Genomic DNA, 21,852 nt, shown 5'->3' with positions numbered 1-21,852 from the left:
CTCTTCTTTACTTTTCCTAAAAAAACCTTCAAATTATATACTTTTTCCATGACTAACGTAACATAAGAGGCATATTCAGGACCCTCCAACTAGCAGTTAGCAGCACAAGATTTCTTCCATTAAGGCATTTACACACTCCATATATGTCATATTCTTTGGCTAGTAATACATTTTAATTATAACTTTCTTTCTCCTTATCTTTTCTTTCATCCAAAGTACCATAAAAATCAGAACATTCCTTCATTTTGTGATGAACTTATTTCAATCACACTGCACATTAGTGTTGCCATCTTGAATGGAATACTGTTGCCAAATTCAGAAACTACAGAATTTAAGCTTTAAAATTAGAACAACATGATAGGGTTCTGTGGTGAATACTATCATAGTTTTAGTTGCACTTCAATTTATCTAATCAAACTGCTACCCGATACTCAAAATTATATAAATAAATATTTGAAGCGTACAACTTTTTTAATGAAGGTGCTATCTTAGTTATCATTCGCCCAGCCCAATATTATACACTGAACTACGTGGATCAATTTGGCTTGCTCGCAGGAGACAAAGAACTCAAATTGCCTGAGTGCACAAATCTGAGTTAAAGTATTCTTATTGAGAAATGGGGGAATCGTCTAGTTCCCCCTCCCAAGAAAATTACATACGCCCAAAAGAACCCAGATAGACGATCCCTTTCCCACTAGATTATTCTACCTCGACGGCTTATTTATAGAACAGTAATAACTTTAGTATTTAGTGATTCATTACAAGTTATACTCAAAATTAACAAGCTTTTATTCATGAATAGTTTTGTTATGTAAAAAATAAGAACAGTGACTGACCAGTACAATAAAGTTCAATTTCTTATATACCTCAGAATATAACAATTCAATGAATACATCAATAATGTTCACAATTTACCCGTAAATGGAGCTCAATTACAATTTACACTATCCCGTTCCCTTATTTTTTTGAAGATTTCTGTTCTTTTGTATACTGCCTATACTAAATAGAAATGTATTCTTCACAAATTTAACTTCTATGCATTCACGCACTCTCTCCCCCTCCCAATTCTTCATTCAAGGAAGACAAATATTAAAACCCAATATATATATAGATACACTCATTTGAAATACATCCTAACAATTATACATACACTATTGTGGTAGTGCCAAAAGAAGTCACTGATAGATTTATTATAAAAATGTTACGTAATAATCCAGCCAGTTCAGAGTAGAGAGACAAAAAATAAATTATTTATCACTGCTTGATTCTTTTTGTGTAGCAAGGAAGTCAATTAAAGTTACTCATGAATCTAGAACAAATATTAAGTATCTTAACACCAAACATCTCGTGTTAGCGAGTTACCAAAAAAAACTGAATTATACAAAAGCCCCATATTGACCTCATTCCTTCCCCGTTATGTAACATGGCCAATCCAGATCGACTTGGAAGATATGGCAACTTAAACGTATAACATCAACTAAAATGCCATGCCAATTATGCAACGAAGGGGAGGTAAAAGATCGGGCACTTGTTGCACGAACTAGTTGTTATACCTGAAGTCTCTCCGCTCCGACTGGCGTCTATTCCTGGTCTGTACTTGGTCTCAACTCTGTCGGTACTGTACTGTGTGTCTCTCGTTCACTCACCGAGTTCCCAGCGCTGCCCGATCAACAAGAAAATTTACGCATGCGCAGAGTTACCTATCGGGGAAGCAAACGCCGTCTATCGAGAAGACTGCGCAACTTGATAAAGTTACGTAATAATCAGTGACTTATTTCGGTGAGTGGAATACTTCACTCTCGTATATCAAAAGAAGAGTGAAACTGTGGCGGAATGATATTTATATAATATATATATCAACCGTCACAGTTCCATGAAAAATCAATGCAAGTGTCACAAAATCATGGAATGACCCTGTACGGTTTGAAGTTGGCTGTCCGAAGCACCAGTTTTTGGGGGCAAAAATTTTGGAAAAAAGTTCACATTATACATGGGTAAATATGGTAAATACAGAGAAAATAGTATTCACTTTATCCACAAAACTGTTTTTTTTTTTTCGTAGTTCGATTAATTTCAGTGGCCAATGCCACCATCCTCATTGGAACTTGTTGCACTGTTGCTTGGCGTGCTTCTGTTGTTTTTAGTTCTCTGGCTGCTACTACGTGCACTGTTGTCAACTGTCTGACTGCTATTGCCTGGCGTTAACTGTTGTAGTAAGGGAATCCAAGTGTGGATGTTTAGCTCATGCGGAAAGTGCATGAAGGTGTGTGTTTCCTTGACTTTGGTGTCTACGAGTGTGTGGGCTGTGCGCCTGACATGTACCTTTTCGATATGGCTATTGTATTTGGTACGGTCAATAAATAACCGGATTAATGCTGTGAAAAAGCGAATTAAATTGACAGAGCGATGAAACTTACGGGATATGTAGGCCAGACTGGGGTACACCACATGTCTGCGAAATGAGTTCCAGACCGCATTGCTAGGTGGCAGCACTGGCAGGGAAAGGAGGTTGTGTATGTACAATTTGCCAGTCAGTTATTCAGTGAGGTGAGTCATAGCATTCACAGTGTCAGGTGCCACAAAGAAGGCTCAGCGATCCGTGATACAATTTTTGACGGCAAAAGGCAACACACCAGGGAACATTTACGAGCATATGACTGCTGTGTATGGTGGTGAGTGCATGTCCCGAACACAAGTGTATGAGTGGGCAGGTCAATATCGGAAGGTGTGTGCAGCCTGGGTGCCAAAAATGCTCACAGAGGAGCAAAAGGTTACACGGATGGGGAAAAGTCTCACACATCTCCTGCGGTACTCAACAGAGGGTGAGGGTTTCCCGGAGCACATTGTGGCAAGGGACAAGATCTTGCTCAGCCGGTATACACCAAAGAGTAAATGCAACAGCAAGGAGTGGAAACAGCCCTCGTCCCCACGACCCAAGAAAAGCAGACAAGTTGACTTTGTTCGCAAAGTGATGTTCCTGTTTTTCTTTGATCATCGTGGTCCACTTCTTGGTCATTCCTCCGGCAGAGTGAGAAAATGAACGCTGCTCTGTTCTCGGACATCTTGAGAGACCTGGAATCAGGTGCAAGCGGCACGGCTTCTTTTCACGAGATGTCATCCTACTGCAAGACAATGCACGTCCCCACATTGCTGGACCACTATGGACATCATCAAATGAGTTGGGAATGCTTAGATCATCCCCCCTACAGTCCTGACCTATTCTTGTGTGACTTTCATGTGTTTAGCCCACTGAAAGGTGCCCTACGTGGAATCCCCTTTGCCTCGGATGCACAACTGCACGAGGCAGTCTTGCATTGGTGCTCACAGCAGCCACTGGACTTCTGGGACAGGGGCATCAAAAATCTGGTGAAGGGGTGGGATGCCTGCCTCAACAACGCAGGGGAGTATGCCGACCAGTATTAAAAGGTAAGTCCGTACAACATTCATTCCGGTTATTTATTGACTAAATATTTGATGTGCTTAGCAAGACCAGTAGTGAGTTGGGCTTTTTTGCATTAGTTAGATGGTGTTGGATTCTTTCATTGTTAGATCTGTTGGACCTGCCAATGTAATGTGCCTTGTTACATCTGTTGGACCTGCCGATGTAATGTGCCTTGAACTCACCCTCAACATCCCATACACCTGGGTTATCAAAGGGGGAGAGGAAGTACCATTTCCATTTGTTCAGTTTGTCAGCTATTTTGGCATTAGATTGTGGTGCCAAATGGCTCATACAATAGAGCTAACTGACAGTTCTAATAAGACAGACAGTAACAACGAGGTTTGTTCTTTCTATCCAGTGTTCACTTTAAAGAATTTCCATTTTGATGCACAGCATCTGTTCCTTATATTGAATTTTTTTGCATATAAGCGACACTACCTGTTGAATTTACAGGATTATACAAAATTTCAGGAACAGGGTGGCTACTCTAAGACCATGATAAAATCCAAGTACAATTCCCGGTTTTTAAGGCTAAAAATTGAAGGGTACAGGCAAATGTATCTTCTATTTAAATCTTCCTTATTACCGTGTGTAATCATAAGCATATTAGGGAAATGCGTATGATGACACAAAACAATATTTAAGAAAATTAAAGCACTTCCGTCTGCAAGAACATGCATGTGAGCGAACAACAGACATGTATCCATGCTAACGCAGTCGAATTTCGGTCATAACTGAACTCGTAGCTTACAAGCTCCAAAAATATTAAGTTTGGCACCTTCCCATGACTTGCTATGTCTGCCAGATAGATTATTCTGCAATGAGCATTAATCAGGTATAGGGATTGAGAGATATCTGTTCTGTTTTCACTGTGGCTTTATTTTCTGTCCTCGATAAAAATAAAAGCTAAACTGCAAAACATGCCACAGGACATTTAAAAATACGTATGTATTCAATGGGGGTTGGAATAATAAAACCTGCAATTTTTCAAGTCTACGGGAAAAATTCACGCAGAATTCACATATAATTCCCGGAGCCAATAATTCACGCATAAATCACAGAATTCAAGGAATTCCTGCTGTAGCCACCCTGAGGAAGAGAGAACTATTTTATTCCTTTCAGAAGCTATGCCATTTTGAAAAATTAAATTTCGAATGTTAGTCCCATTAATATATCTGCATTCGTCTATGAAAACTAGAGAAGTGGCATAAATACTACATTATATGTAAGAATATGTACTATAAATGAAAATAAAATTTATACTTCTGCTTATTTAGTAAAGATCCAAACAAATTATTATACCTGTAAAATCATAGGAGCTTGATGTACTTCTAGGTTTTATACTCTGTGATTCTTCCCCAGTAAATGTGAGGAGCCAACTAGCATCAAAAATCCGCCCATCCACTTTGTTTTGATATTCTTCCAGCTGAAAAAAAATATATGATTGAAGCATTGCACAAAACTTGCACCAACATTATTAAAAACAAATAATGCACACATGATCAGTATCCAGTTACTTTTCAAAATAGTTCTGTCACATCACAATGTTTCCACTGTTTCAATCTTCCTCATCTATTATAACAAGGTTAAGGCGAAGAGGGACAATTATGCACCAGGCATGCATTTATTCCAATATCGTCGGAATGAGCAATGCTACTAAAAAGATCTCCGCCAGAAATGAAGAGTATGAATTTCTCCCCATGTGGCAAGTGGAAGCGGTTTCCTAAGTTGATTATTAAGCCTTATACGATTTTTGAAAATATGATGAATTAATATTTACCGAATCCCATGTATTCCTTATGGGACATCAACTTCACCTTCAAGTTACGGCTCATCAAATAGGAGTTTCGACTTTTCCTACTACTATGACATAGTTCAACGTGTCCTTTTTCCGTCCATGTACTTTTCTACGTCATCGGATGTTTGATATTCCCGAGAGAACGAATAAAATAATGGTCCCATAAGCCTAGTGCATTTCTCCTTGCCTCCTACGGCCATCCTGGCAGTGTTGCCAAACCTGATGAGCTAAATTTCACCATTAATATAGCTAAAGAGGACTTTCAAGGAGCTAGATTAACGAAGGCTGCATAAAGTGCCTACTAGGGTAATTTTAGTTGTCAGAGGGGTGGGGGTGCTGCTATTACCGTTAGCTTCAAAGTGATGGCAATTTATTCTTAGTTTTCACCGCCTAGATTTGGCGGCATCACCCATCTCAATAATCGTATGATGTTAATATAAAATCGAAAATAAAGGGTTCCCGGATAACAAAATTGTCATCTTCATCTTAGCCACAGCGCTATATATAAAAATACATGGGGAGGAAAGAAGAGGTGGGTGACGCAGCCTATAGCTATACGAATATCACGTCACGTGCACAATGTACACTCATGGCAAAAGTTGGTATTTATGGGCCAGAGCCAGTGGGGCAGAGGGCGGATGCCACAGTTCACAGTCAAACGAGTGCACAAAAGAGCCAGATCTGGCTCCAAAAGAGCGAAGTTGGCAACAGTGATCAGCAACTGCCCCAGCGAGAAAGACCTAGGGGAAATTGTCCCTCCTCGCCTAAACAGATTTGATGGTGGGATAGTCACTTCTTCACCCCTCCCCCATTTTTATCTATTTTTTCTTTCTTTTTCCCCCCATATGGAATATCAGGAATTTCTTGTCGAACATTAAAGGTTGGAAATTAAGTTCATCTGTACATTAGTTATTACCAGTTCATTTTTTCTGACAATACAGAACAGTACAGGCACCTTTTTATGCGCGATTGTTTGTGAACGTAGGAACAAGTGAACTTGAAGAGTACCAGAACCTATCTTCACAGAAAAAAAAACACTGGTTATTACATTCCACGTTCAGTACAGAAGTGGTTCATCCCTATGATGTTTCCTAATAAAGATTGCCATCCTGGACGTAATGGTTCTACATATCTGTTTCAGTTATCTTATGTTAGTAAAATATTGAATTATTCTTGAATGTTCAATTGAATGTATTAAAATGCTGAAGGGAGGGAGAGAGAATGAACAGGTTTTTGTGTATTAGTGTGCATGTACAAGATGTCCATTCCCTCAATAAACTGTCATAACATAGAATCCTTTTCACAGTACATGTTTTTATGTGTTAATGAGAAACTCTTTTACCACATTTAATACAGTGAAATTGCAATTATACATTTCATGATAGTACGTTTTTCTTGTTAGTACATTTTTTTTCTGGTGGTCCCTGCCAATTCCCATAAGGCTGCGTGCTATTATATTTCAGTTATACAATTTTTCCAGTTATACGTACAACGAGTTTAGTGCCAACAAGGAAAAGACTTCAGTTATACGTTCTTAACTCAACTTGCTCGAAAGAATGCTGCTCTTGGAGTTCAAGATTTCCGTGATGATAACAACTGCCACCCATTCTCATACAGGTTTTCTTATCAGCTGCAACCATGGGACCAGACTCTCGACTTGGAATTCTATTTTTGTCACTTGCATGGGAGAAAAGAGAAGGGGCTATGCACCCTTGAATAAGATTGACCTGTGCTATATAATCCTGCTTTTGTTCTTTGCATTGCCTTCGGCAAGTCGTATCTGACTGAAACAGAACGGAGATTGCTATATTTCAAGCTGTCAGACAAGTCATTGGCGCCAGACTTCCCAGCCTGTCATAAACATTACAAACAAGCTGAAGAAAGGGAGGGGGAGTCAACAGCAGCCTGCAGGAAGGGGGAGTTCCGTTGGGTCTTATTATGGTCATTGTTTAAGATAATATGGTTGTTGAAGACAGAGACGTTGCAGTACTTTTTATTATGCTAAACGAAATCGCAGATAAACTAATTATTAAATACTGTGACTTGTTTTTAATGTGTGAATGTTTTTGAAGTAAAGCAGCGATCATACACTGTGTGCCTTTTTCTTTCTGCAAGCGCCATTTGAAATAAGCACTTTTTCCCCGTTTGTTACTATGGGATAAATTGAAGATAAAAGGCTATAACTGTTCAACCACTGGATCTTATTTAAAAATTTAAATTCTAAATGTAAGAATGAACAAAAACCAACATTTTAAGTAACTTCCGACAATTAAGAGTCCAGGGGGGAAGCAGGGGCAAAATCCCAAAGTTCAATTTTTTCATAATTACGCAAAATTTCTGAACGCCGTATTTTCCATCTTTTTTCAAAGTTGCAGAGGGAGCATTGCATATGCTCATAGAGTGGTCTTTTGTTGTCCTTCCCTCAATATTTGGTCCATCCAGTGTCCATAGGGTGGACACTAGAAACGAAATTCCGTAATTATGCAAAATTCCCGAATGGAGTGATTTCAGTTTTACTTTTTTTTTTTTTTTTCCAAGTTGCGGCACGAGCATTACATATCCTCATAGTCAGCAGCTTGCTTATTCCTGAACCTAGTTACAGAAAGAAAGGGGGAAGGATTACTGTATTGTAAGGGGGACACAAGCAATAAAAAGAAGGCTGCTTCGTGAATAGCCCTGCACAATGGCATGCCCAACGGGGGTTGGTGGGAGCATACCCCCTCCCCCTTGGCCCAGTATTCCTAAAAAAAAAAAAGAACGTTGTAGGCAGGAAAATATGGCAAAGAAAAGTATACTTAAACCCCTCCCTTTCAAAAATCCTGGGCATGCCACTGGCCATGCACAGCAGTTGCAGATTAATTATCTCTTGTGAGAGGAGATAAGAGACTTTTTTCACTCCTTCCTAAACCAATATTGGATAACCGGGATTGGCAAATTATTCTTACTTTTCTCCCAGCAAACAAGAAACAAGGAAGGATTACGTAGATAAAGAAATGGAATAGTGATTGCGCCATGTTCTCAATTGTCCGCATACATTTTTGTGTGTGGGAAAGAAGGGGGGGAGGTGCAACAAATACACCTGAGTCACGCTTTTAGAATGTGTTAAAATTCTAGAGAAAGCAGCAATAGTTCGCTTGTTCCCCGATCGTAAGGCAGGAGTTCCAGGTCGCATGGTGAATGAATAGGCTGCTACAAGAGCAAGGACAAGGGAGAGGTCGACTGGCATACGGAACAGGTTTCTGTCAAATTTTGTCATCGGCAGGGTTTGGAAAACGTATAAAGTGGGAAATAAGAGTTACAGTAAACATAAGATCAAGATAAACGTCCCAATGTTCAGCATGGTTTTTTGCAGGAATTTGGCTGTATGGATTAGCAGGTAATGCTTGCTTGTACCACTTTCATCTCCCGATGCCTCGTGAATTTACAATAACGATTTAGACCAGATCAGTCCAATACTTCAAACTTTGGTATATATGTAGTACTGACCTTCATTCTGTGTGTACTTAATTTTACCATTTTAATTATATTATATTATTAATTATATTTCAATAATACGTTTTTCAGAGTTATAACCTTCTGTCCCCCATAAAACATGTAACTGAGATTTCACTGTATAATATTTAGTGATGGAACCAATTATTTACCCAATAATCATTATACATTGATCACGGCATGGTGATACTAATAATTTTACTATCATGGTAGTTTTATACTAGTGCCACAAATATACACTGTTTTATCAAGTTATAATAGTTCTAATCATACAGAGCATTTTATAGGTTTGTCGCGTGTTACTCACAAATCCAGAATATAGAAAAGGAAAGTTAAAAATTGTACTTACGTATGTGAGTATAGTGCTCTTATTGTATATTAGGGAGGCACATGGACAAGTCGAACGTCTTAATAAGGAATGCTATAGATTACATTTGGAAGTTAGTGGGGAACTAGACGAAGTGACGTGGAACCGCATTGAAGAGAGACACTTTAGAGCTGTGGATAAAGCCAAATTTAGGGATAGTAACACTATAGAGAGGAAATTGATGAAATTAAAATTGAATAGGAAGGATAATCTAGAGAATAAGAAACAAAAAACAGAGGAGTGGGGAAATAATGAGAACATTTTAAATTTAACCACCCACGAACCACCTAAAGAGTTGATTAGGATTATGAACAAGGGGCAGAAATTTGCAATAGGGGTAGAGAAACTTGAAAAAGAGGAATTCATAATAGCAGCAGAAACGATCGTAACAACTATTGACGAAAGGGAGGATAAAACTGAGGTTAGACAAAGGATACGTAATATTGTAGAACAACACTTGCAAAAAGAAATTAAAAAGGAAACGAACATGAAAGGGGGAGATAGAACACGGAAAGAGAAAGTAAACGAAAACCTAAGACGCGATTTAAAAAATGTAAGAAAATGGGTGAAGGCGAATAACGTATTTCTAATTAGGTCTGATAAAGAAAACAAGATGGTTATCATGGACAGAGAGGAATATCACCAAAAATTAGAAGATAGCTTTAAAGGTAACGATTTTGAGAAAATAGAGAAAGACCCTATTAATAAGATTAGAAGAGAGATCAAAAAAGGGGTAGAGACAAGCATTACATTGGGCACAAGCGAAAAGAAAATCCTTATTAAGGAAATTAAAGTTGGCAACATACCAATTGCTTTTGGAATACCTAAGACACACAAACAAGGCATACCACTTAGACCTATTATACCAACATACGAACATCCTGGATATGGGCTAGCAAAATTGCTGGTAAAAAGAATAAGGAAGGTAAATGAGAACACCCAATATAGCGTTAGGAATGCCGTAGAAGTTAAAGAATGTATAGAAAATCTGGAAATTGATGACGAGGATACAATAAGTAGTTTTGATGTTGTTAACTTATACCCAAGTGTACCGAGGGGGCGGGCGGGAGATTGTTTACTAAGGTGGCTGTTAGAAAAAGGAATAGACATCCTAACTGCTTGGGAATATGTACGATGGTATAACCTTGTAACGGAATATAACTTTTTCTATGTCAATGACAGTATTTATAGACAAAAAGAAGGCTTGGCGATGGGAAACCCCATTTCGGGTATAGTAGCGAGCATTTTTATGCACTTCATTGAGAAGGCAGCTTTGGAAAAAACAGGAATGGGTATTAAATATTATGGGAGATACGTTGATGATATCTTGATTATAGGAAAGGGGGTAGCACTGAACAAGGTTTTTGAAGAATTAGAAAAACAAGACGAAAGAATAAACTTCACTAGGGAAAACTTAAGCGATGGAAAAATCAATTTCCTGGATCTTAGTATCTTGAAAGAAGGGAATAGGATTAGAACAGGAGTACATCATAAACCCCTATCGGGGAACTTATATATTAACAAGGAATCGGCGCACCCCGAAATAACAAAGAAAAACGTATTCCTTAACTTTTTTATTAGGGCCGGTAGACTATGCAATAATGAAAAAGAAAAAGACAACGAAATTCGGTGGATAAGAAAAACAGGATTAAAAAATGGATACACAAATAGAGAAATGGATAAGATAGCGGAGAGAGCACGGAAAATTATTAGGAAAGAAGGGGATCAAAAAGAGGGGGAAAAAATCGAAAATAGGAGGGTAAAGTACGTTGGCATCCCTTACCATCAATCCGTATCGGAAAAAATCGGAAAAATAACGAGAGATTTTGGAATCGTTTGCGGGATGAAAGCACCAAAGAATGTAGAAAAATACTTCACCGATTATAAGAAAGGAAAGACAACTAGGGAAATACCGGAAAAACAGAAGGGGGTTTATCGAATAGAATGCCAATGCGGGAAGGAGTACATAGGACAGACGGGCCGAAATATGGGTAAAAGATGGAGCGAGCATGAAAAGGACATAAGGGAAAAAGTTCCCAAAACGGGTCTCTCAGAACATATTTTGGAAAGTGGGCATAGAATCGCAAAAAAAGAGGTAATCAGAAAAGAGGGGAGGAAATTAGGAAGAAACGTGTATGAAACAGCGAGTATTTGTAGAGGGGGGAAGAGTAATCTTAATAGGGACGAAGGAAATTTGGAAGAAGGGTGGATCAATTTCCTCAAAAAATGGGATAAAGCCTGGAAGATTGAACCCAATATCGGTTTCCACGTCACTCCGGAAGTTATGCAAGCTGCAAGAGAGGAACGTGAATTCACGTTGGATTTGTGACGTAATAAGGGGAAACGAGAAAATTAAGGGGAGGGGAAATATTCGTTGAGAATTGACCTTCATGTGGATAGATAAGCACAGTTGGGTAGGAAAGGCCAAACCTGCAGGTTGCATTGTGATTTATGCAGTTTTTTTAGAATTTTAACTTTTTTACCTGTGAATAGGTCTACTGTACAAGTTTTATTAGGGAACGGCTTGGTTTTTACGTACTTCTAATAGCAAAAACTTAATATTTTAAATGTACCCTAACCAACCCTTAACCACAATCCTCATATTACATTTTTGACGCAGTACTATGCCAAGTACTTAGTTTTTATACGAACCTGAGGAAAGAGATAGTCAATCTCTGAAACGTCGTTCTACAATAAGAGCACTATACTCACATACGTAAGTACAATTTTTAACTTTCCTTTTCTATAATCATACAGAGTTAACCTAAAAGAAATAGACAGTTTAAAAGCTTTATAAATTGAAATGTCTTTGTTACATCTGAAAGCATTTAGTATTGTTGTATAGAGAAAGTTTTCAAGTTTACGACCACCACTTTTAGTTTGTTCTTGTGATGTCAGCATCACGTGAGCACCCTTGACGTCAGTCGAGCAATATGGCTGCTAGCCAGGTAGAAAAGGCTTTGTGTGTACTTGAATTTGCAGAAACAAATTCTGTTACAGCGTAGTTTTAGAACACAGTATGGCAAACAACCACCACAAGACAGTCCATCTACGATTGGAGCAAGAAATTTGAAGAAACTGGTTGTCTGTGGAAGGGGAAAAGTCGTGTTTGGGGAGAACTGGACTATCACATTGATATCTCTCGTGTCACACATAGAACACTTGTAACTTACCAATGTAAACTTCAGGACGTACTCTTCAAACCATGTAAGTATTGGAGCCCTATTATTAAAAACTCTTATTTTTGTAAAACTTTGAAAGTGTCTATTTCCTTTAGGCTAACCCTGTATTAAATTGGAGAAATAAATTTGCAATACTGACAAATTACATAAATTTTGCATATTCAGGTAAAAAAAAGAACATGGATTGATACGCACTTGGGGGTATGTTAAGGTAAGGCCCCTCGTTATGTGCGCCACTTGTCACAGCTCCCTTAGGGTACGATACTTAAATGTTATACCACGGCTATAGAAATATCTTAATCTCAAGGGATAGGTTCTTTATTCGAGAATCCCAAATAAGAAAGCGTTTTATAGCCAAGAGGATATAGTTAAATGCGGATCTATATTCTGAAAACTGTACACAATACAGAGAAAAATATATATCGAAGCTTGTATGTACAATGAAATATATATATGTTGATTCAAAATTCACTCTCTAGCCTTCTTAAACCCGAAGGTTCATGGCTGCAGCAACACAGGCCTTCCAACTTGAGCAAGATATATATATACTCTTTTCCATCCCTACCAATTTCCTTTAGGTCCATCTCAACATTGTCCCTCCATCTTGGTTTTGGCCTTCCTACAGGTCTCTTACCACCAGATTTCCCAACAAGAATCCTGTAAACTCCTCTTTCCTCTCCCATTTGTGCCACATGGCCTGCCCACCTAAGTCTTCTTGATTTAATTATTCTAATAATATCTGGACATGAATACAAATTATGTAGTTCTAAATTATGTAACATTTTCCTAAGGATCTTATTTTCAAATACTCTCAATTTACGTTCCTCTTTCAATGTAAGGGACCAAATTTCACACCCATATAATACTACAGGCAAAATTACTGTTTTGTATATTTTAACTTTTAGTTTCTTAGATATTAAACGAGAAGACAATAGTTTATGAAGAGAGAAGTAACATGCATTTCCTGAATTAAGCCTACTTTTTATTTCCTCTTTAATTTAATTTTCACTTGTTAATATTACTCCTTTTGACAGAATCATATGCTTTTTTTAAATCAATGAATAGCTGATGGACATTTTGATCATATTCCCACTTTTTTTCAAGTGTCTGTCTAATGTCAAAAATTTGATCTGTAGTTGATCTGTTACGTTTAAATCCACATTGGTAATCACCTATAATTTCATTAGCATATGGGGTTAGTCTTGTTAAAAGAATGTTAGATAATATTTTATATGTTGTTGAGAGTAGAGAAATTCCACGGTAATTATTGCAGTTCATTTTATCACCTTTTTTAAACACAGGAACAATTATGGATTCTTTCCAGTGTTGAGGGATTTCTTCTTTATTCCATATTAAACAAATTAATTTATGAATTTGACATATTAACGAATTTCCACCATATTTAATTAACTCGGCTGGTATTAAATCTATGCCAGGTGCTTTGTTATTCTTTAGCTTTTTAATAGCATCTTTAACTTCAGTCAAGTTAGGTTCTGGAACTAAAGGTTCTGCTATGTGCACTTCATTTACTTCTGATTCAAAATTACATAGGTTATATTCCTCTTATATATATATATATATATATATATATATACAGGGTGATTCTAAAGGTATAGTACAAACGAAAACCACAGATACCTCCCATGAAATAGAGACGAAAGTTCCCCTTTCACTTTGACGAGAGATGCCTCCGTGAGGAGCTAGACAATGCCGAAAACGTGTGAAAATGAACTTCACACCTCTGTACAGCCAGTACCAGTGAAGATAGAAAGGCGGAACAAACGAAGTCAAAAGGAACACCAAAGTCGCCCATCCGAAAAACACTAGGCGGCAGCTGCGCAACGCATGCGCATGGGGTTCCACAAAGGAAATAGGAGTGTCCCGCAAGACAAGTGAAGGGAAAGAGTAGCGATCGACAACGGTAGGGACAAAAGAAGCAATGAAGCATGAAGTAACAATTGCACAGCGGGAAACAAACACATGCAGCACGTGGGGAGTCCCCAAAACACAGTGGGGAGACACCGCAGCAAGAACAAAGCACGGTTCACGAAAAGAGAAAGAGGACCGGACGGGGAATGGTACTTGTCAAGGAGACAACAAATGCGGGACGAGGGATTCCCAGTAGCAGCACCGAGGGGATGTCACACAGAGGTCGTGCGCCAGCAGGACAAACACAGCAACTACGGGCACAGGAGGTTTATTGCCACGCAAAGGTGCACTTACAGATAGGAATAGTACGTAGTACGTAGTCGTACCCCGGACTGACGTTGTTACAAAAGTTGCTCAAATTGACGACCACCACATTCAATGCAGGCATTGCAGCGTCGCAGGAAATTCTGGCGAAACCTATCAAAAATCCCTGGCATGGTACACACCTCGGCCGATGCTGCAAGTATCCGCGCTACCAATGTTTCCTTGTCAGGCACCGGGGTCTCGTAGACGAGTGTTTTCACATGGCCCCACAAGAAGAAATCCATTGGTGTGAGGTCAGGCGAACGGGCGGGCCAGGGGACGGGGCCCTCTCCGCCGATCCAGCGCTGTGGGTAAGTACGGTGCAAAAGGGTTCGCACTGTGCCATCAAAATGTGCAGGCGCTCCATCCAATTGAAACCACATACGATGTCGCACGTTGAGGGGTACATCTAGCAGCTCTGGAAGGACTGATGCAAGAAAGGTGCGATAGAGGCGGCCATTTAAACGTGGTGGCAGCAGGTATGGACCGATAATCTGTTCATCGATGATACCTGCCCAGATATTCACTGCAAACTGGGTCTGATGGTGCACCTCGACTGCTGCATGTGGATTTTCATAATCCCACACATGGCTGTTTCGGCAATTGAAGATGCCTTCACGGGTGAATGTTGCCTCGTCCGTGAAAAGCACATGGCACAAAAAATGGGGATCGTCGGTACAAAACTGCAACAGTCGTTGACAGAATTCCACACGTCGTGGGTAATCCCCTGCCTGCAACGCGTGGACTTGCTGTGGATGATAGGGATACAGCAGATCATCATGAAGGACACGCCACACTGTCGACTGTGATACTCCCACTGCACGTGCAATGCTACGGGTGCTAGTGGACGGTGTGTCGTCCACGCGAGCAAGTACGTCCTCCTCGACCGCCTAGGTGCGCACATGTCTTGGGTGACCGACATGATGGCCTGCACGTAACACACCCGATTCACCAAGGGTACGGTGCACGTTCGAAAACAACCTGCTGTCGGGTTGTCGCCTCTCCGGATACCGTCCGCGATAAAGGCGTGCAGCTGCTTGGCCATTGCCATCTGCAAGGCCGTAGACAAAATGCATGTCCCTCAGTTCTACAAATGTGTAGCGTTCCATGGTACGGTGAGGATAGTGCCAATTATGGAATACTGTACTGCAGTGCACAGGTGGCACACACACACACACACACACTGGTCACAACGGCTTCGAAACAACGTACTCAATTGTCGTACGTCAAGCTCTTTCACTGACACGCTCCCTGACGCTGCACTTCCAATCAGCCCACACGTCCGCACGGCGCTGTGGTACAATCAGCTGACGTTCCTGAGCCACCCGTGCCTGTGCTCTTCACTACCTGACCACTGCCGTCTGTACTCTGGGGCCTTGTCATCGTGGAACACATGTAGCGTCCTTCATTCTTGCCCCATTCACCCAGAACACGTACTTCGTCCGTCATGCTCGAGCCGACGGGGAGCACTACGTACGATCGTGTGGTGTTTGTGTACACCAATGTGGGGTAACCCAGCAGTTGAACAGACGTGCATACCCCCACGTAGCTTCATTACACGATTGTCCCACGCACTTTATCTGTCCAGCCTTGCTCGGCCAGGTCTCACACCCACGCGGCAGTGCGCGGCTGCGGTGCTGAGGCCACGCTTGGTTTCGGAGCGGAAGGCTGCGGCCGAGGAGGGACTCGAGTTGTTCGGCTGGGGTTGCGCTCGGAAGCAAGCAGCCGCGTCAGGTCTGGTAACAGTGGACCTGGTGATCGGGATGGAAACATTCTGACCTCGTCCATTAGTGTCGTCCACCGTACAGAGTGGTGGGGTCCGTACGACACTCCAGCAGCCTTTCGCCCGCTCCCACCCAGCGATGTGCCTCCGACTTCATTTCTAAGAGGCTGATTGGGCCCCATCACGACGTTTGTTACAATGTCAGTACGGGGTACGTGGTCCTATCTGTACGTGCACCTTTCATTAGCAATAACCTCCTGTGCCCGTAGTTGCTGTGTTTGTCCTGCTGGCGCACGACCTCTGTGTGACATCCCCTCGATGCTGCTACGGGGAATCCTTCGTCCCGCATTTGTTGTCTCCTTGGCAGGTACCATTCCCCGTCCGGTCCTCTTTCTCTTTTGTTGCACCGTGCTTTGTTCTTGCTGCGGTGTCTCCCCACTGTGTTTTGGGGACTCCCCTTGCGCTGCACCGCCAGCACCGCCATTTCTGCTCCGAACCATGTACGCGTCTGTTGCCTGTCGAGTGTCACGGACCACTTTGCTTGCATTCTCGGTGTGTTTTTACATCCTACGTCGTCCTCCCGTGGTTCTGCAACCCCCCACTACTTTTCTCGACTGCACTGCTTCAGTCATGGTGTTTGTTTCCCGCTGTGCAATTGTTACTTCATGCTTCATAGCTTCTTTTCTCCCTACCGTTGTCGATCGCTACTCTTTCCCTTCACTTGTCTTGCGGGACACTCCTATTTCCTTTGTGGAACCCCATGCGCATGCGTTGCGCAGCTGCCGCCTAGTGTTTTTCGGATGGGCGACTTTGGTGTTCCTTTTGACTTCGTTTGTTCCGCCTTTCTATCTTCACTGGTACTGGCTGTACAGAGGTGTGAAGTTCATTTTCACATGTTTTCGGCGTTGTCTAGCTCCTCACGGAGGCATCTCTCGGCAAAGTGGAAGGGGAACTTTCGTCTCTATTTCATGGGAGGTATCTGTGGTTTTCGTTTGTACTATACCTTTAGAATCACCCTGTATATATATATACACATATATATGTATCATTGAAAGGAAATCTTCTTCTTCTTTTCTTCTAATTTTGGGAAAAGGATTCTTCTTCCTATCTTTGATTTGGGAAAGGCTTCTTCTACTTTTATATCGTTGATTAGTGAAAAAGCTTCTTCGTTTCTTCCTTCTATTCTGGGAAAAGGCTTCTTCTTCCTTTCTTCTAATTTTTGGAAAAGGCTTCTTCCTCCTTTCTTCTAATTTTGGGAAAAGGCTTCTTTTTTCTTCCTTCTATTTTAGGAAAAGGCTTCTTCTTTTCTATCTTTGCTCAGGGAAAAGGCTTCTTCTTATTTTCCTTCCTAATTTATTTCTTTCCTTTTAGAGCATAATCTTATTTATTACATATATGCATCTATATATATAATCTTTCGTTATATGTAAAGGGTGTTTTTTTTTTTTAGAGTGATAGAACTTTCGATAGGGATAGCTGTCATTTGTTTTGTTTTGATGACATGCTGTTTTGTCATTTCAGATCAGTGAGCATTGGCAAATGATCATGGAAAGACTGACGCCGCAACAACGTTTACAAATTGTGGAAATATATTTCCAAAATCAATGTTCTATTCGCCAAATGCATAGAGCACTTCGGAATTTGTATGGTGCACACAATCGTCCATCAGAGCAACTTATTCGTCGAACTATTGATACATTTCGAACAACATTTACTCTACGCAATGAAACACCAACAACAAGACAAAGAAGTGTACGTATGGAAGAAAATATCGGTGCTGTCAGTGATATAGTTGAAGAAGATCCGAATTTGTCTATTCGTCGTTGTTCTCAACAACTTGGACTGTGTCCATCCACTACATGGAAAATTTTTCATAAAAATCTTGGTCTACACCCATACAAGATCCAATTGGTGCAAGAACTGAAGCAGCAAGAACATAAGAAAAACAATAAGTTGCTGCCTTGGTCAGCAACTTAGTGTTTTTAATATGGAAACAAGGCTTAATCACATTACCATAAGAAGCGTCGTTTGTTTGGTGAATGGTGCCTAAATCAACTGGAAACTGATCCTTTTCTTTATCGACAAATTGTGTTTAGTGACGAAGCTCATTTCTCGTTAAATGGTGATGTCAACAAGCACAATTGCCGTATATGGAGTAAGACCAATTCTCAGGAATTACACGAGGCTCCATTGCATCCTGAAAAATGCACTGTCTGGTGTGAGTTACATGCTGGAAGCATCGTCGGTCCTTATTTCTTTAAAAATGAGGCTAGCGCGCGTGTTACTGTCAATGGTTGTCGTTACAGATCAATGATCAGTGATTATTTGTTTCCAAATTTGCATGACATCGACCTGCAACAGTTTTGGTTTCAACAAGATGGTGCCACACCTCATACTGCTATCGCAAAATCGATTTATTGAAAGAACAATTTGGCAAAAAAATTATTTCCAGAAATGGTCCAGTGAATTGGCCTCCAAGATCATGTGACCTAACGCCACTGGATTATTTTCTTTGGGGATATATAAAGTCCCTTGTTTATGCTGATAAACCAGCAACAATTGATGCTTTGGAAGCCAACATAACTCGTGTTATTAACGACATACGTCCCCAATTACTTAAAAAAGTGTTTCAAAATTGGACTGATCGAATCTGGTTCATCACAGCTCGTGGTGGACATATGCCGGAAATTATTTTCAAAAAGTAAATGTCAGAAAGTTATCTTTCAAATAAAAAAACAATTGGCTTCAAACTTAATTTTTTTGTGTGTTTTATTTGAATTCAAAGTTCTATCACTCTAAAAAAACATCCATTTTTTTCTGGATTCTAGTTTCCAGGTTGCTGGAATTTTACATTCATTCCAATTGCGTCATCTGGCCTCTTTTGCTTTATGCTTTATATATATTTTCTTTTCTTTCCACGTGGGTCTTTATCATTACTCCACTGGCAATTCTCATAGCTGCATTTACTAGATGATGGTACTTCTATGACCTCTAGATGATAGTTATTTTCTTCTTTTGAAATATCATATCGTAAACCCAACAGATCATTACTTCTAGCTGGGGGTTGGATAGTTTCCCCACCTTCTTGTCGTCTTCGTTCCAATATATATTCCTTTACTCTCTATTTTGCTCACTTTCCCCACTTCTTTGGCATTATACAGCAACACAAGCTATACTTATAGAAAGATTAGGGGCATCTAAACTGACAGTAGCGCCACCTCCTATGTAACGACCAAAAGGGGAATAGCCCAGGATCGCTAACAGCAAGCGCTGCCTTTTGCCTAGTCCGTCTAATAAGGAGCGCAACCGTAAGTGCTTCGGGGCATGTAATTTGGACACAGTGCCAACGAGGGAAGGACAACCTCAAAAGCTGATGATTTTCTCCTCGTCAGAGGTATTAAATCAAATTTTGATCACTAGGATCAAAAAGGATACATATCTGAATTCATTTGCTCACTTATTAACTTTCCTAATTGTTTCATATATGAGCATTTTCTTAATTATCTTAATTGGCTATTTACAACATTTTATTCACTCCTTCTATAATTTTTATACTCTTCCTTTATGTATTTTGCATTTAGTATAATGTATATAATCACTCTTCTCCGCTCCTAGTTTCGACAATGAACTCTGCTCTTCTTTATATGGCATGCTGCCATCTATCGTCGCTCTCGGGAAACATTTCTTCCTTGCATTTTTCATTGTGTCGTCGGAAATGACACGTGACAGGATACAGTTTAGAAGTTACAGAACAATTGTTGTAAATATATTAAGTTAATTTTTACTCAGATTTAATAGTACATAAATACCTTCACTCTGTGAGCTCTCACAATGTCTCCTTTCTTGATAGGAGGATAGTTGAGATGTTTTGAAAATATATGCAATCTGAAGTCTCCGTTGGGGCTTACACCCGTGCAACTCTCGTCTCTAAGGATCACAACTGCATGGTACTTATTTGTAGAAAGCATTCTTGGTTCCTGGAAACAAGAGAAGGAAATCACTGCAATTAACTGAAGTGTTTATCCATATGAACAATAATTATCAATTACACAATGAAGAGATTAATGATAATCAGGATTCCCCGAAAGTCCTTAGCACATTTAAATTCACTATAACTTTGTAACGAAAAGAGATATTTCAGTGAAAAAAAAAATTGTACTTCACAGCATCTTTAAAGTTTTATCTGGCAACACTGCATATCTGTCATTCTCATCGCCACAACTCCAACTGTGCACCATTCACATCGATGCATTCCTGCAATCTCATCCTGAATCCGAAATGCCAGCGATGACTGCAGATATCTTTGCTTTGAGGTCATCCAGATCTCTTGACTTTTCCGCATACACCTCCGTCTTGACGTATCTCCACAGCCAAAAGTCACACGGAGCCAGGTCTGGCAACCTTGCAGGCGATGATGTGGGTCCTCTGCAGCCAATCCAACTGCCTACTGAATCCACACCATCTTGGAATCACCTAATTGCTCACAGTCACGTGATCGTTTGAATGCCCATTGTTGCCAGAAAAAATTTAAAGACTGCTGTGCAGTACAAACTTTATTTCACTGAAATTTCTTTGTTCGTTACAAAGTTAAAGTGAATTTAAATGTGAAAAGGACTTTTGGAAAACCCTGTATTATATGTAACTGTCACACTCTAGAATCAAAATAAGAAAAAGCAAGCTATAGGGTTCATGTTATCTAATCTGTGTGTGTGTGTGGGTGTGTGTCTGACAATATTTATCTGTGATAAACGCCAAGGTCAATGTAAAAGCTCATACCACAGATCTTACGACTACAAAATGCAGAATTGTATCGAATACGATGAGAATTATTAAATATGTTTATACTGTTCAATATATGTTTTTCCTCTTAACAAGTGGAAATAGCAGACATTCGCAGTGGCGTGCCCAGGATTTTTGAAAGGGAGGATTACATGTACTTTTTTTTTAGTAATCATTCCTCATTTTGCCACCGTTTTCTACCTTTGACTATTTTATTTTTATATTGAGCCTAAGCAGGGAATATGACCCTCACCAACCCCTCCTAGAACATGCCACTGGGCACTTGGAAGAATCTTGACGACTCAAGAGAAATCCTGCCGTGGCTGTAAACATGGAGATGGGGACTGGAAAAAAGGTCTGTTATGACCCAGACCTTCAAGAGTGGAAGGGGGGAGTAGAGGTTGTTGGACCATGTCGTAGGGTCTGCCTACTCGGAAGCGTTCGACTGTTCTCGGCACTGGCAGAGACCAGAGAGATTCGCACCATTCTGCGATGAGATGAGCCGTCCAACACCATTGCCTTCAATATGAAACTTGGCGGGAGGGTTCGGTGAGAGGGGTAGTACCGGGCCCTCATTTCGATGTGCTAACGTTGAGTGAATCTCTTACGTATTTCGAGCTGTTTCATGCTGTTGCTTGGCTTATTTCGCACAAATATGGGAATATCCTGACTTATTTTCTTTTAGTTCTTTTCTAAAATTTTTAAAATGCAATATTTTTAATATTTTGCTTGGTCATCGCCGCATCTCCCGATGACCGGATAGCCTGTGGCTATCAACACTGTAAAAATGTGTAATGGCATGTTAATTATTCTAATTTAATGATACATGTGATACAG

At 40.1% G+C, this 21,852-nt stretch overlaps 1 protein-coding gene across 2 annotated transcripts in view; it reads right to left on the bottom strand.

The window, feature by feature from the left end:
* Positions 1–21,852, bottom strand: part of LOC145988896 (uncharacterized) — a 121,007-nt gene that overhangs the window by 69,555 nt on the left and 29,600 nt on the right. For both annotated transcript variants that reach the window (XM_083124183.1, XM_083124184.1), the window contains exons 6-7: positions 20,046–20,213; positions 4,745–4,868 (exon numbers count right to left, since the gene is read on the bottom strand). In XM_083124183.1, coding sequence (XP_082980309.1) covers positions 4,745–4,868; positions 20,046–20,213 — 292 coding nt within the window. The remainder of the gene's footprint in view (positions 1–4,744; positions 4,869–20,045; positions 20,214–21,852) is intronic.

The sequence above is a fragment of the Lepisma saccharinum genome, chromosome 6 (assembly GCF_977018435.1).
Source record: "Lepisma saccharinum chromosome 6, izLepSacc3.1, whole genome shotgun sequence".
NCBI classification, from domain to species: Eukaryota; Metazoa; Arthropoda; class Insecta; order Zygentoma; family Lepismatidae; genus Lepisma; species Lepisma saccharinum.
This window is presented reverse-complemented; position numbering and strand designations above follow the sequence as displayed.